The sequence below is a fragment of the Hetaerina americana genome, unplaced genomic scaffold (genome assembly GCF_022747635.1).
Source record: "Hetaerina americana unplaced genomic scaffold, ioHetAmer1.1.p SCAF_5, whole genome shotgun sequence".
In the NCBI taxonomy this organism is placed as follows: domain Eukaryota; kingdom Metazoa; phylum Arthropoda; class Insecta; order Odonata; family Calopterygidae; genus Hetaerina; species Hetaerina americana.
The window spans coordinates 72,194,908-72,212,465 of NW_027287095.1; the positions used below are offsets into that span (position 1 = coordinate 72,194,908).

General features: G+C 34.1%; 1 protein-coding gene across 2 annotated transcripts in view; it reads left to right on the forward strand.

The window, feature by feature from the left end:
* AP-1-2beta (adaptor protein complex 1/2, beta subunit) overlaps positions 1-17,558 on the forward strand; it is a 103,899-nt gene that overhangs the window by 74,943 nt on the left and 11,398 nt on the right. Inside the window, exons 1-10 of one of the 2 annotated variants that reach the window (XM_071592683.1) lie at positions 2,929-2,984; positions 3,093-3,235; positions 3,313-3,483; positions 7,091-7,336; positions 10,730-11,098; positions 12,174-12,361; positions 12,453-12,579; positions 14,086-14,213; positions 14,358-14,538; positions 16,698-16,993. In XM_071592683.1, coding sequence (XP_071448784.1) covers positions 3,128-3,235; positions 3,313-3,483; positions 7,091-7,336; positions 10,730-11,098; positions 12,174-12,361; positions 12,453-12,579; positions 14,086-14,213; positions 14,358-14,538; positions 16,698-16,993 — 1,814 coding nt within the window. In that variant the 5' untranslated portion in view covers positions 2,929-2,984; positions 3,093-3,127. Of the gene's footprint in view, positions 1-2,928; positions 2,985-3,092; positions 3,236-3,312; positions 3,484-7,090; positions 7,337-10,729; positions 11,099-12,173; positions 12,362-12,452; positions 12,580-14,085; positions 14,214-14,357; positions 14,539-16,697; positions 16,994-17,558 lie in introns of those variants that run through there. The other variant, XM_071592684.1, reaches the window with a different exon arrangement.

Here is a 17,558-nt window from a genome sequence, read left to right on the forward strand (position 1 = left end):
GTATGACTTTCCTGGGAATTTTTCTCTCCTTAAGAATGATTTCCTTTATAATGCAATTATATTTTTTGCTCAGTAAAGTATACATTTCACTTAGAAATTTGATGTTTTTTCATCCAAAGTAATAATCGAGCATAACAGACAAAACTAATATGAAAGAAAGAACGAAGCTATGTCATGGCCACTTTGGCGCACACGGAAAATTTGCTTTTTAAAAAAACTTTTACTGACCCTATTCTATGTATGCATGAAGACCCAGTTCATCAAAGACTCAGTAGCTACTCAGCTGACATACAGGTATGTAGGGAAAGGTGCTGACTCCCTACCCTGAATGCCATTTTCTCACCTCATAAGGCTTATTTAGAGTTAATATCTAGCCAATAATCATCTTCATCAAACTTCAGTTGATTATTGTGGTAGAATTTTCGCATTTATTTAAAAGTTCAGTGATAGTAATTTATGGTACCATCAGATAATTACACTTGCACCCTTAATGTCGGCTCGGGAGGAACAATCGCATGAATATAATACAGTAGTATTTATTTTCAAAGAAGCAGCTCATGTACACAGAAACATCCATCTACAGTTTGAAAAACTTATGATGCAGTATCTTCTAACAGCTATAAAATGTTAATCAATAATCGATGGGATATACTTAAATGGATTCACACTTGTGCGATCGAGTCATTTCTGCTGACTGAATCTTAACATTTAATGAAGTCTCCCTTCAATTCTCATGCACCCTTGAATTCTCAAGTTGCATGGGTGCATCTTAAGTATAAGGGCCAACAAGGTATTTCATGCATATGTTCAAGATGAATCCATTATGCAACCAGCAGCCAGCATCCAACTTTTTTTGGGAATAGCCCAGGTTATCTAACTAATGTCATAACTGGAGATGAGCCATGGGTTTACAGCTATTATCCTGAAACAAAAGTCCAGTTTTCCCAAAAATTGATTGACGAGATAAAGGAGAATGCAACGAGGCAGCTGATGATTAATTCTAATAGACGGCTTTGCTGATTTTTTTGAGTAAGAGACAATAAGATAAATGTGTGAGGTCCCAAGGGGAGCACTTGGAAGGGGACTAAGGCCTCGTTGTTCTAGGTAGGCTATTTTTCTCAAAATATTGCATTGCTGGATTATTTCCAAACATCGGATGCATGCAAACACAAAATATTTCTCAGTAAAAGACCTGAATCTACCACTGCTTGTTTCTGCAAATGTGCCATCTTCATCATCTGGGAGGAGAAACAATAAACCCATCTTCCAATATTAGCTTTCTAGTAAATCAAGTTATTTAATATCCAACTTTATGAAAAGGTAAATGTTCAAATTTCACAAAGGGTTCTTAGAAAATAAAATATTTTTTGTGAAATGGCGTATGACTAATAAATATGGGACAACTGATACAACTGGAGAAACTTTATGCAGAGATGATACAGAAATTCTGCATCATGAAACAGAGGGTGGGCTTTGAACATATGATTTCTGTATCGTTGGTTTGAGTAGTGTATCTCAGGAAACCATTGATATGAAGAGGTACTCACAGTTTCAGATGATGGAGAAGGTTTGATTTGAATACAAGTATCTTTAGCTGGATGTTCAAAAAAGTCTTGGCCAAACGACTGCCAAAAAAGAGGGCCATCTACAAAAATCAGGGCCATCCAGCCATAAACCAGGGTCAGCACAAAAAAACAGTACTGGCCATTCAAAAACCTAAAGGGTAGAATCAAACATGGCCAGCAGTTGAAAATTAGGGCCAGATGTGGACAAAAATGTATTGACTGCCAAAAAGAAGGAACCACTTTAAAATCCTGGTCATCTACACAAGAAAGGGACTAGTCACAAAAATATTGGCACCGGTAGTCTATTGTGATGTGTAGCCATACATTCTGATTCCTGTAGTCCTACGCTGAATCATGATGTAATGCATGATTAAGAGGTAAATTCCACATTTGTTTGGTAATTTTTTATATGAATAAAGAGGTTAAATAAGATTAATTGCATTCTGTAATATGTAGATACTCTGAAAAAATAATGTTTTGTATCAACTGTGATACCACATACAATGTGTGACATGTCTAATTATTTCTAAGCTAAAATATATTATTTTCAATGATTCCCATTAGATTTTTATAACAGTGCCATTACTACTACGTACATGTAACGTTGTATAATATTACAATCATCACATATATTATCCTTCACATTAATTTTGTACTATAATTTGCATATTCCTTTGCGAATTGAAGTTATTGAATTGAATGTCAAATTTGTGTCGGCAGTTTTACTGCTCTTTTTCCATCATAGAATTTTTCGCCTTCAATTTCAGTGCAAGCTTTAGATTAAAAGTACCAAAGATGATTTCACAATCCTGTTCTGTATCCAACTGACTGCAATTTTATGAAATGTATAGCTAAATGCAGCGTTCGACAGCCAATGGTCAACTATGGTCAAGGACCATTTTTGGCCTGCAGAAAAATTTAGCAATAACGAATATTATACTGATAATTCTGATGCAAGTAAACAAACCAAATAATTAGGTTATAATGAAACAAGGGTAATAACCATTTCATATTAACACATTTGAAATGCTATGACCCTTTTTTAAGAGCTTTTGTACCTTTAAAAATTCATATTAGTGATCAACAGTATTCAAACTGTGACTTTGGTCACAGTCTTTTAGACTGATTTAGTGGTCTTTGAGGCCCGAATGGTTGGCGACCGCTTGTCTAAAGATTATTTTTCCCGATTTTATGGATTCAAGAAAAAACTTATGAAGCTTTCTAAAAATAGACCGCTTAGGTTAATCGGAAAAATTTTTTGGGAAACTCGAAAAAAAGGAACTTCTTTCATTTAATTTGAATTTCCCACCTCTCGTTGGTTCGGCTTCGAGTGTTGCTTGTTTCCAGTCGAATCGGGTCGATAGTCGAAATTAGACAACTCAGTTGGGCAGTTCTCGAAGGGGTGTGTGAAATAGTCCGGTACGGGTTAATTTAGTTTATTTTTCCGAATGTGTTAGAAGAAAAATTGTACTATTATTGCTCTTGTGCTAGAATACAAATTCAAAGTCACTTATCGCTATATTTCAGTTGGTGATACACACAGTCATCAGAATTAAACAATCATGACGGATTCAAAATATTTCACGACTACAAAGAAAGGTGAAATCTTTGAGCTGAAGTCGGAATTGAACAATGACAAAAAGGAAAAGAAGAGAGAGGCCGTTAAAAAGGTGAGTTACTCGAAATACTTATAATATTTATATCAATGCTCTGTTGAATACTGTCATCATATGCATTGTGTTCACAGGTCATTGCCTCTATGACGGTTGGAAAGGACGTTTCTGCTCTGTTCCCTGATGTTGTTAACTGTATGCAAACTGATAACTTGGAGTTGAAAAAACTTGTGTACTTGTATTTGATGAACTATGCCAAAAGTCAGCCGGATATGGCCATCATGGCAGTCAATACTTTTGTAAAGGTATGTTGGCAAAATCATTAATATTGCAATGCTGCGAGTAATAATGTGGTCATTTATGGCATAAAGGATTAACTCTTCATGTTTTGTCATTTTTTTTGCGTGCTGGAAGATTTTTTGGATGATACTTTTAAGCATAGGGAACATTCCTAATGGCATTAATTTATGATATCTGTGGAATTTGTGAATAGCATCACATATTCCACATTCACGTAATTCAAACCTAAAATTTCGAAGTAGAAGGCCTCAGTGAAGTAATTTGCAGCAAGATCAAAGTTAGCCACCTCAATTTCATTTCGTCTCAGGTAATTTAAGTCGGCCCATACAAGTCATGAGGTTTGGTGAACACATGAAGCTGAATTGGGTTTTGATCCCAATTCATTGTTAAAATTCTGTTTTGTGTAGTAAGAAAGTAATTTTTCCTGCTCTTGGCCTTTTATTTCTATATTTTAATTCGTCAAACTCCACAAATTTGTGTCATCAATATCATGGGCCATTACTATGAGAATTGGTTTATAGCAGCTAATCAAGCAATCTGGTTACTTACCACCCTTTTCATTACTACGTAATTTTCTATTACATGCTCATAACTCATCCGTTTCCTTCTCCTATGATTCATCCCCTCAATATTTCAGTTAACTAATCATAATGCATCCAATTTGTTCCCCTCTTCTTGTAAATATCCTACACGGTCTTTTCTCTTCAGCTTCTTTTTGAAGTAATTATTCATCTATTACCATTTTAATCCCCTTATTTTAATTATTTTTCTGTTGCGCCACATTTCTGGTGGCTCTACTTGTTTTTCCTGTTGCTTCTATTGTCCATTATACATAGGCATTGAAAAGTAACCTCCATGTTTAAATTTTAAAGGACTGCTTCCATGCTTCTAGTATAGTCCTAAGACTATGATAGAGGGGGTAACACTGGGTAACCGTGGAGTAGTTAGGAAAAGGGTAGGCATGTTGGATGGAATGAAGGAAGGGATGAAGTATGTGGAATTAAAGAGGTGCCCATTTAAACTGCAAATATTAGGTTGTGTTAGGAGAAGCAAAGACATTTTTTTAGTTTGTGTCCATCCAAAACCTACCTTACATGTAAATGATAGCATACCATTAAAAATATACAATTAGTCTAGTATTAGTTTCTCAAATGAAAAGTATTTTTCAACATCCTGTTTGCTATTTCCTGCATGGCTTTTCCATTAATAGTCATCGTACTTCCTAAATTGTAAATTTCCTTGAATTGTTCTAGTATTTTCCTCTAATATTATTTTACTCTTCTTCTTTACTTGTCTGTAATCCTGGTTTAATTTTTGTTTATCTTGAAGGGAAGGGTTTGAGCTTGGGATGAAAGTGGATGGGGAGGTAATTACCGGGTTTGCAGATGGTAAAGCAACAGTCAGGCACCAGAGTAATTCCCTTTGTTGTTGAGTGCCTGATAGGAAAAAATTTTTGAAGTACAGAATGAATATTAACTAGAATAAAACGAAAATAATGAAATTTTCAGATTTAGTAAAGCTGTGATAAACATGAAAGTAGGAGAGAATAAACTAGATCAAGCGTGGCAGGTTAAAGGTAGCTGCAAATTTCCGAATGCGTAACCTTTTTCCATGCATTCATGCACCACCTTTTCTCTTTCCCTTGATGGTATTGTGCAGTGTTTTGGAGGGAAATGGATAAACATGTAGTAGTGGAGACATTAGGAGAAGAATAGAAGCAGCATTTGCAAGAATGTAGTTTATTACAGTTGTTTTAAGCAAGAAGTAAAACCTTAAATATAGTAACAATATCTCTTTTTGCTAATACAAACATTTTTTATGTTGGCCATACAGAAAAGGAATATTGTACTGACCTGCAACATGATATGATTATCTTAGATGGCTGGTTCATTATTAATAAATTTACAATTAATATTTTAAAAACTATTAATACAATTTTTCACAAACCAGGTCACAAACTTAGTATATTGAGAAACCTGATAGTTAGAAGAATTGAAACCAGTGCAGTTAACTGTGTCAAATAGCTTGGACTTTATACTGATTTAACTTAATTCTGGGGAAACCAAGTTTGTAACATTTAAAATAAAATTATACCTGGTGTTTCTGTATTACAAAAGGTCTTATATTGTGGGAAATAAAATTGTATTGTACTGCTTTTTGAGATGTGGGTATGGAGAAAGAAAGCCAGACAGAGGGGAATATCTTGAATTACCTTGTAATTAACTAGGTGATTAATATGATGGGAGAAGAAAGGAAGCTGCCAGATGAAGTCTGAAGGAGACAGAAAACGTGGTTGGAGAAATATTGAGTGGTTGTGGGATTTTGAAGGTTATAACAGAAGGGAGAATTTCATGTAAGTTGGATAGAAGGATAAGAATAGGCTCTCAGAATGGTAAATGGGAAAGTAGAAGATGTGAAGAATTGAAAAGTAAATAATATAGGGCAAGCTAGGGAAATTCATGCAATAGGTAGAACATTTAAGTAGTTAGAGGTTGTCCAAGATCTACCTGTAAATGTGATAGATTATCTGAAATTAATGATTCTTGATGTTTTAATTGTTCAGCTCCTCCACCATAAAAGCTAATGTTCTTTTCAGGTTTTCTTTCTTCTCTGTCTTATGTGGAAATTTTGTCTGCAATTATGCCCTTCTTCGTGTATTCATACAGCATTGTTTTTCTTGAAATTGCATTCTATAAGTTCATTTCTTCATCATCTGGGGCCCATTTCTCAAAGTTACAAGTCCCCTGAAAGTTTTAAATATAATATAAACCTTTCCGATTGGAATGAAATGTAAGTAAATGGCAAATGCTGCATCATTTATTCCTCCATAATTACAAAATGGACTCTTGGTGATAACCCGTGGAAAGGAGCGGTAACTAAAAGAAATATTGGCCATGGAGCACCAGATGTCACATGGTTAATTTGAGTAACGATCGTCCAAAATATTTACTTGAAATATAATTTTTTTAAAGTATCCTGATATTCAGTTGAACATATTGATGATAAAAAAAAATTTTTTGAATAAATCTTTGCACAGCAAATAACTGTGAACCATCACAGCTCTGACTTCAATTCTTTGTTTTTAGTGTTTAACAATTAGTGTGTAAACTCATTGTGAAGGAATGAATATCAATACATAAATGATTGAATCATTCAAATCTATTGGATTTAATTAATAAATTCATTGAGAACTGAACTTCTTGTATTATATAACTTGCATTCTTCCATTAGTTGCTAAATTAAATTTGCTATGGCTCATATTTTTAAAGTCCAATAATATTTTACCTGCACCATTGCATCTGAAGCTCTTCATAGTTATCTCCCCACCTCATGGCTAATCTCTTCATCCCTTTTTCTCACATTGCTTTCCCACTGATTTAAACTTCTCCCACTCCCCCATCATTATCTTCTATATTTATTCTGATTTCCCTCAGTAGCATCTCTCTTGGCTCGAGTCAGTGGAGAGATCTCTCATGAAAAACTATTTTCAGCCACCATAACTCTGATTCCTTTGTGTGTACTTTTAAAAATCAAATCATATAAATGCCTTCACTTGCTTGGAAAAGGTCTGCATATGTATTATTATAATTATTATAAATGATTTCACCCCAGGATTGTGAGGATCCCAATCCTCTAATTCGAGCTCTGGCTGTGAGGACAATGGGCTGCATTCGTGTGGACAAAATCACGGAGTACTTGTGTGAACCATTACGAAAATGCCTGCGTGACGAAGACCCATATGTGAGGAAGACAGCAGCTGTGTGTGTGGCCAAGTTGTATGACATAAATGCACATCTTGTTGAAGATCAAGGATTCCTTGAACAACTGAAAGATCTTCTGTCCGATTCTAATCCAATGGTATGTAAATGAGACACTCATTCACACTGATTGACAATGGCAGAACCCTGGGCTTTGGAATTTTGTCATCCGGATCACTTTTGTCCTACAGTAAAGAAGTATACATATTCTGAAGGCATATGTGGTTAGAAATTATTTCTCCAGTGATTTTCAATCAGGTGGATGTGCTAAAAAGGGTGGAAAAACAAGGTGTAATGAATGTGTTCAACTGTAGATGACTAAAAATGCTTGCCTATTTCTGGTAGACTGGAAAATTTCAGCTGTGTCTACAGTAAGCTTGAATTTGCTTATCATAAATCAGCCCTATATCTGCCACAGTTAAATTCTCCTGTTCTTATTACCGCATGGGAAGGGTGTCATTTTTTTCATGAAAACAAAAGGACTTGCATATGAAGTTATGCTCTTTGAATAATTTAATACAGTTTTCTCAAATAATTTTTTAATGCTTTTATACTCATATGAGTATGTAGTGTAGCATAAAATAATTTAATGAAGTGCAGGCTTTGATTTAGATTTTTGTGAATATATTGATATATCCTAAAGGAATTGAAATTTATTTATAATTCAAGCCCTTGTGGTATGTTTCCTTTGTTTTCTGTGAAATTTGTGTCATCCTGAACACGATAGTTTTTATTTATGATTTCCAGAATTTGACCAAATGGACCTGTCTCCTTTCTTCAGAATCTGTATAATACTTTGGTCTGGAGCAAAATTGACCGTAGCAACACAATTTCAAAGTTCACAGGTCTCTCATTTGAAATCAATCTTTATCTTGTATTGTTTAGTGATTTCAAACCTGTGTTCTCCTGTACAAAGTTGAAAGTGAGAATTAGCTGGTTTCTTGATGCTAAAGATTATTGATTACTCAGCTGATCGCATTAATTTAATTCACTCTTAAGTTACAAATCATGTTTTAGGATAGGTTAACGTAGTGAGTAGTACACCCACTTTGCAATTAATACTTGAAACTATGACATAAGTTTGCCTGTGCAGTATATGCATGTTTGTTTTTATATTTTGTGTGATTTAATTGAACAAGTTTTCGTTTTTGGTGCTGATTTTTGGACCTCTAGACACAACATATATATTACAGATCATATAATATGCATTATAATCATAATTAGTATGCCTAATATACCATATCTTCGATGTCCTTATAAAGTATGTCTGTATGTAAATCTTTTCTACTCAATTACCTGTGCAGCAATAAAGTGACATAAAATGAGGGTGGGCGACTACCTGTAATTCAGTTACCACATCATACAATCAGATATGCATACTGCTCAGCATGATTTTAAATGATTTATTTGGAATCAGGGAACTATTTAATCATAAAGATACTTATGATGGGTATGGTGGAGTAATGTTTTCTCTAGCACAGTACCACATGTCAGACTTGGCGCAAATTAATTTGAATTCATGTATCAGACACTACTCAAACTTAACTTTTCCAGATAGCTGTTATGTCTCTCATTAATTGAAGTTAGAATGCACTGAATTGTTCAAATTTCATCACGTTATTTTAAAAAAAATAAGCTCTGGTTTTAAGAATTTCTCCCATTTTACCTGAATCTTATACTTTTATTTTTGATGTAGCTACACGTTCAGTGACCTTCTTTTCCTTATTTGTAGATGCCACATCTCAGGTTTCAATTATAATGCTGTAATGAATCCAAGAGTTCATTTTGAACAAAAAGCAAGCTAATTGAAGGAATGAAATATTGTTTGACTATCAATTTTGAATATTTCATTTACTGTTCTTGTGTTAGGTAACAAAGGTCCTCAATTGGTCCCTTTTTAAAGTCTAAAAGGCACTTGAATTGGCCTCTATAGTGGGACCCTTGCAATAGTATTATGGTAAAAACCTAATCTGCCCGATATAAAATTTTTCTGTATAGTATTTATGTTCATTATCTGATTCATCATCTGCTCTCAATGCCGAATTGCTATTTATGATATTATATACGTTAAAATAATGATGTACTATTTCTCCTATTGTCATAAAAATAATCCAATACCAAATGTATTTTTCTAGGATATTGTAGTTTGTCAACATTTTGTCATTTTGATATAACCTTTGCGGAGTGGGTTTAAGTATGAATTCATGTTATTTTCCTTGGGTGGTCTCATATGCATACCGACTTTGCTGCAATACATATAAAGTTATTGCAGAATAATAACAAAATGGATGCTTTGTGTGGTTTTTGAAGGTTTAATGGTTATTTGGGGATTTGATATGGATTATTTTATGCTTAATGTGTCCATTTAGATGTATGAAGGACAAAATTATGGTTAGTGAAAGCATTTTATTAAATAGGTATACAAGTATGATAAAGGAAATCCCCTATTTCTGCAGTTGCTGTCATATCACCAGCATTTCACTTTCCTTCCTTAAAATTACTCACATCATTCTTCAATCACTTTCTCTCCATATTAGGAGCCTTGAGATATAATCATCACTCTTTCATTCAGTTGATCTCATCAAACGTTTTACATGATTACATTTGTGAAAGTATAATCTTCCTGGCATATCACTGAATGCATACCCGAAAATGAAATGACATGGAAGATTCAGAATATTGTTATGTTGTGAAATCAATGGTGGGAAAGTTTCCCACAATCTTTGGAGAGTTAAGAGGGCTCTAAATTTTGTCTCCTGCTTCAAAGATTATGATCTACAGTAATTATATTAATAATGAAAATCATAAACACAGTAATCAACCCGAAGGTCGCTTTGGTAGGTGATTGTAGAGTTTACCCAGTACCAAGCCTGACGGCATGTGAAATTCACTCATCAGGGTAGGGGGGCCAGTTCCTTTCCCTGTGCCGGTTATGGTTTCCCGGGAAGATCTGTCTACCGAAAAATCACATAGCTTGGGTGGAGCTGAGGGTGCCCTGAGAGGCTTGCCCGGGAATCAAACGCAGCCCCTCTGGTTGGTAGTCTACCCCTGACCTACTGCAGCTCCCAATATTAAAAATATATTCCAGTAATTGAAACTACATGATTAAGTATTATTATCTCATGTAATTTTTTTACAACTTCTATGTGCACAGAAATCTTTGTAAATACAATTCTTGAAGGTACAGGTACCTGTATTTTACTCCCATAAAATGTGAAATTGAAAATAATGAAATTGTAATAACTTACCTGAATGCATGTAACTCATGGGTTTCATGCACTTAATAATTCTTGGGTGTCCTTTCTCTTCCTGTCTGTGTGTATACATGCAAATAAATATGGCTTGCAAATATAATCCCTTTAATTAAGGCCTAATGTTGGTTTATATATTCAATAATATCACCAGGATATTGTATCATGGCTACAAAACAAGTTGCATGAAAAAGATATTTGATTGGGTCTCACTGGGAATGTTATGTAAAAATCTTTTTTAGGTGGTAGCTAATGCTGTTGCAGCTCTATCAGAAATAAACGAAGCCAGTGCTACTGGTTCACCACTACTCGAGATGAATGCTCAAACAATAAACAAGCTACTGACTGCATTGAATGAGTGCACTGAATGGGGCCAGGTTTTCATCCTCGACTCCTTAGCTGGCTATGCCCCCAAAGATGAGAGGGAAGCGCAGAGCATTTGCGAGCGTATCACGCCCCGCCTTGCCCATGCCAATGCTGCTGTTGTCCTCTCTGCCGTCAAAGTGCTGATGAAATTCATGGAAATGCTTCCACCTGATTCAGATTTTGTGTCCACCCTAACCAAGAAACTTGCACCACCACTGGTAACCCTCTTGTCATCTGAGCCTGAGGTAGGTGAAATTTTTTCATTCATTGTCAGTTTTCTATTTTGTGAATCGAGAGTATTGTGAGGCTCATTTTATCTTCATATGATTATGAATGTATTGAAATGTAATGAAATAATTGACTTTGTAATTCCACACACTTTATTTAAAAACACGACCAGGTTTCGACGTTGAACGTCATCTACGACGTTGATCGTTATGACGTTCAACGTCGAAACCTGGTCGTGTTTTTAAATTAAGTGTGTGGAATTACAAAGTCAATTATTTCATTACATTTCAATATGTTATGCAAATTCCACAAAGTTACGCCTGAGACAACAAATATTATGAATGTAGTTAAATTTCTGTGAATGGGTGTTATCAAAATCTTTTTCCACATTTGTGTAAGGTATGGTGCTTTCAATTGACATTTTTGATCAACTCATATTTTTTAAGAGATAAAACGAACACTCACAAAGAATATAATGACAATACAGGGTAATTTTGTTTTATTTTAAGTGAGTGTTAGCACCATTTACTGTCGGAATTGATATTTAGCAGATTTTGTCTTGAGGTTTTCAAGAAACAATAATTCTCAAATTTTTAGTATTGTCCCTTAAGGGACATAACTAGAATATTGAATACTAATGGAAACTATCTACTATTATTGAATATTAATGGAAAAATTAAAAAAATGAAATTTAGTTATCTATGGATATTATCTTTTGATTAGAGACCTCATCTTGTACTGAATTATATGCAGCCTATGAAATTCAAACATCAGGCCCTGTTCCTTTCTCTGTCCTTTTCCACAAAATGTTAATGGCAGGAAAATATCACTGCTTGGATTTCATGTAGGGTTGTATAATGGCATCTCTAAAAATTTGAATCCAGGATCCTTCAGTTATTAGTCAAACATAACATCTGGGCTATATCTAACATATTGGCTAATAGCTACATACAATTCTTCATTGTACTTTATTCCACATTTTTGTAATATTGTTAACTGAAAATATGTGAAGGTCTGGTTTATTACAAGATATGAACTGTATAATTTTTTCGAATGTAATGAATTTTAAACAAAGATATATTTATTTCACAGGTGCAGTATGTGGCATTAAGGAATATTAATCTTATCGTTCAGAAACGACCTGACATCTTGAAGCATGAAATGAAGGTTTTCTTTGTAAAGTACAATGATCCTATTTATGTGAAGCTAGAGAAATTAGACATAATGATCCGATTGGCATCTCAAGCAAATATTGCCCAAGTTTTGTCAGAGCTGAAAGAGTAAGTGTGAATTAATCTTTTGATTATGCCAGTTATCCATCATGGTGTTTAGGTACCATTATGCAATTACTATTCATTTCTCTCATATCAGGTACGCAACTGAAGTTGACGTTGATTTTGTCCGCAAAGCAGTTAGAGCTATTGGTCGATGTGCTATTAAAGTGGAACAGTCGGCAGAACGATGTGTATCCACTCTCTTGGATCTCATCCAAACCAAGGTATTTATCCTTGATTTTAATCTTGCTCACCTATATCATGGTATTCACCAACCTAGAAATTGTAAGGAATTTTAATCTTTTGGAAAACTCATGGAATTTGGTGGATGTCCTGCAAAATTCACCATTTGGCACATTTTCCCCTGGAAAGTTCCCCTTTTTCATTTTTGTGTGTGTTTGAGAGATACTACTTATATGCACCAAGGTCCATTCTACTTAGCAGTCCTTGCCCCACTTGACTCTTCACGAAGATAAATGACAATGACATTGCACTAATTGAAGCATTGGCAATGTTTTGCCTGAAGAAAAAGGGCTAAATAATATGTTTTCTGAATATTTTTATTTTAAAACATTTTTATTTTGTTCATTTATATATCCGTGCCTGCATTTTTTTGCTCTTGTTACAAAATTTTTCATTTGGTTCTTCAGCAGTATAGTTGTCAATGAGTGATTGTGAGTATTTACAAGTTGTACCATATTAGTGAAATAGTACTTAGTATTTTTTTAAGAATATTGTTATCATTTTTCTAGAAATGATATTCCTCTAAAGTTACTTATGGTCCGCAATTGGAAATGAGAAAATAGTAACTTTTGATGCCACAGTCACTATTTTTACATTTCCAATATGAATCGATTCCATAAAGTTACGCCGGAAACCATCAATTACGGTCCCCAAATGAATGTATTATTTACCAAGAATCAAGTGTGTCAAAGTCAAAATAATGCAATTTCAAACCCTATGCCTATCAATGAGTGTAAAGATTTGTGATAATGCTAAAATTAAGCAGGGGAATTTATTTTAATTATTGGTGTACTGTAATTTGTATTAAAATTCATACATCAGTCAAGAATTGAAAGTAATGTTTTAGCTTCTTGTGTTTGATTGCATTTTTTAGCTACGGATACACATATAAATGAATAATAAATATTTTTCTATATTATAAATCTAAATAAATATATAAAGGATTCTAAAATAAATATAAATAAATAAATAATAAATATGATTGCTGAAAACATGGAAATTACCACTAGTTTTTGCTGAATGAATGATTAAACAGGAATTTTCTTTTATTTTTTAGGCTACAGGTAACGAGTAGAACTACATCATGTGAATAATGTAAAATATAGCAAAAATAAGTAAAGTAATCATTAACCAAACAGATTTACCAGGCTCATCGCACAATTGATTTAGTTTTTCGTCATGCCAAAAATATTGTTTACAGTGTGAAATTTCATTAGAAAATTTCATCCTTATAAATGTATTACATCCATTTACAGAGAATTTCAACATATTGCATTATTAGAGAGTTTGATTTTTATATTCGGTGTTACATATTTAATGTGAAAATAAATATTCCAAAGTTTATGTATCCTACTCAAGTAATCACTGATAATCTTCATTATTACTTTTACAAGTTTGATAGATTTATTTTCATTCTCAAGTATTATATTTAAATAGCGTAATGTTTTTTTCATTTCTAAGGTTGTCATTGTGTTCATTTCTTTCAGGTTAACTATGTGGTGCAAGAAGCTATTGTCGTAATAAAAGACATTTTCAGAAAGTATCCCAACAAATACGAAAGCATCATTTCAACATTGTGTGAAAATTTGGACACCTTGGATGAACCAGAAGCTAGGTGAGGACTGGACTCTTTCATACTTAATAGATGGTCATCAACTCTTATGGAGAAGAGGGATCATAAATTAATACTGTAGGCAATCAAAGGTGTTAAAGATCAAGAAAAATATATCTATTGTTTCACGTTATTTGATACTTTCAGAGCCTCCATGATTTGGATCATTGGGGAATATGCTGAAAGAATTGACAATGCAGATGAGCTTTTGGAATCCTTTCTGGAAGGTTTTCATGATGAAAATACTCAAGTCCAACTTCAACTTCTTACTGCAATTGTTAAACTCTTCTTGAAGAGACCCACAGACACTCAGGAGTTGGTACAGCAGGTATGTATGGTGCTGGCTTTCGTGGACCAAGAGTTCTTATAGTCATTTCATTCAGCGTTGTCTCAATTTATGAGTGCAGAGGACAGAGAGGAAAACATATCAGTTGATGACTTGAAAAATGCCAATTTTGTGTGAATAAAGCAGTCACTCATCAGTGGGGAGTTATACTTCCATATTCTATGCATGAATATATGCTGAATCAATTGGCAAGGAAAAGTAGCATGAGTCACAATTGTCATAACACTTTAAAATTTCATTAAGAAAGAATTGTTATTGTTAACTGTCTTAAAAATCTTTGCTGGCCCAAGAGGCCGGTGTTGCAATATAGCTTTATCAAGTAATTTCAAAAGTTAGTAAAGACATGGTTTTGGCACGTATAGAGATAGGACAGGTTCAAAGATAAACACTGAAGGCAAGGTAAATGGAAAAGGAGAGTATTGAAGGAAAAGCATTAAAACATTATTCATCTCATAATAGGAGGTTATGGACCAATGAAAGGAGATGTATTGGACAAAAAAGGTTTGAGATCCAGTTTATTTATATAGCGCCATGCAAGTCACCCCTAGGGTGTTTGGCAGGGGGTGATTACACACCAGAGTAATTTTTACCAACAATACTTTTCCATGGTAGAAGTGCAACAGACAATTAGGTTTATATTCATGGTTCATATTAATGAAAAAATGTCAATTTGCATACCTTATGACTGTGCATAAAATATTTTAGGCTATGAAATCTGATTTGGCTGATTAACAGTTAAGAACAGATAACAATAAGAAGATTATGCACATATCATAGAGATCACAGAATTCTGATTACAATGACAATGAATGAATTTTCCAGATTTTACCTAATTTTCTTAGACGCGCCATTATGAAGAATTCCTTATCTCCTTCAATGATATCTTTCGTTTTCATTTTCAAATCACTAGAAATGACAAAAATGATTAGCATGGTGAAAATCATTAAAATGAAATGGAAGGATTCAATTTCAAATGCGATCCTGTTAGTATATATCCCGTTAACACAATATCCTTTCTACTTCAGTTGATTCATGCCTTAGAATAGTTTCCAAAAGGAGGAAAAGGTAACCTGAGGTTCAAGTGAGTTAGTTTGGGGTAGCTTCCTTTAATTAAATAAATGAAAAACTCCAATAGCCGTAAACAGTTTACCTTTCTACACAAAGTAATAATGAGATTAGTTGGCTAACACCACAAGTTAGGATGGGGTAAAAGGTAAAAAGAAAAGGGATAAGAAAGGTGAATACGAATCGCGTATTTTGGCCACAAAGTAGCCCTCTTCAGCGTACTGAAGGTGAATCGTCACGACAACACAAGTCGAAGTGAGTTTTTGTACTTTGTTTAGAAAGGTAAACTGTTTAGGGCTATTGGAGTTTTTCATTTATTTAATACTACTAGCTGTAAGAGCTCAATTCTATCATTGTAGCTTCCTTTAATGCAGATTCTTGCAAGTGCTATCAGTTCTTGTCCAAGATTTGCAAAGTATTAGACAAGCTCTATAATCAAAATTGGCATATGCTGACTACTGTTTCCTCTACACTGGTGATTTTCCATTTGTCTCATAGTCAACAAAATGTAAAGGTGGGAGAATGGGTTTGAGCCAGTGTGGTGTTCACAAAGGGAGAATAGAGAGTTGTGACCTATGCAGCATCTTCTTCCCATAAAGAAATATGAATTTTTCAGTTGAAGCTAGCAGCTTCTATCATAATTGTAAAATGCCATTATGATGATAAATACTTTATATTTAGTATGTATGCTTGTTGATGGATAACCATTGAAATCTTATATCTGCCGTTGCCTTTTGTGGGAGACAGTTATTTTATCTGATTTTTTTGTTGTCTAAATTGGCAAAATTTAATTTATGCCTATTTGATGGACAGTTATATATTTTATTGAATGGAAACATTTATGTAAATCAGCAGAAACTTTGGATACCATTTTATAAGTAATATACTTGTAATTTATGATTTTTCATTGTTTCATCCTAATAATTATCATTTATGTTTTTTGGATCTCTGGTGTGGAAAATGTTTGTCTTTCATTTAAAAATATTATTTCTCTGGGTAAAATTCTTCTTTCATGCAATAGAGCTGGAGTCTTTCTTTTTCAAAGTGCTTTATAATGCCCCTTTATCTTCTTCCAGGTTCTTAGCCTTGCCACTCAGGATTCTGACAATCCTGACTTAAGAGATAGAGGATTCATTTATTGGAGATTGCTCTCCACGGATCCTGCTGCTGCCAAGGAAGTGGTTTTGGCAGAGAAACCCCTGATTTCTGAAGAAACAGATCTGTTAGAACCTACCCTGCTTGATGAACTGGTTTGCCACATATCGTCTTTAGCTTCTGTTTATCACAAGCCACCCACAGCTTTTGTTGAAGGGCGAGCAGGTCTAGGTGGTGGTGCAGCTGCCAGTGCTCAAAGGAAACCTCTCTCTGCAAGGTAATTTAAGCAAATGAGTCTCTAGTTGAGCTAGCACTCAAATGTAAATTTGCCATTCAAATTATGTATCATATAATGGTGAACCTGATGTGGGTCAAAATTGATGTTGAAACAAACCAAGGGCATGTAAAACCAATGAGCAGACTAATGTAAAGAATCTGCAGGAATGTTACAGCAGTAACTTGAGCAGTCACCTACTGATGTACACACAAATGTGAGAATTTCACAGTGTAAAAATCATTTGCCTTGACCAGGGTCTGAACCTTCTCTTTATATCCAGAAGTGCTTTACCCACTTAATAGTATGAAGGAGTCCTCTTCCACTCAAATATCTAAGGGCTTAAAAGGAACAAGATATTTGGACAGATACATACATTGTGTCAAAGTAGTTTTCATGATGCACATTGCACCACAACCAAAAAGGTTATAGTCAACTTGAAATGTTTAGGTGTTAACCTGAGACAAATTCGACAAACAAAGATGATAAGTTTATTCACTGTGATATTCGCATTTGACAGAAAAAATGATTGAAATGCAAGAAAGGTATAAACCCAATCAGAGGGGCC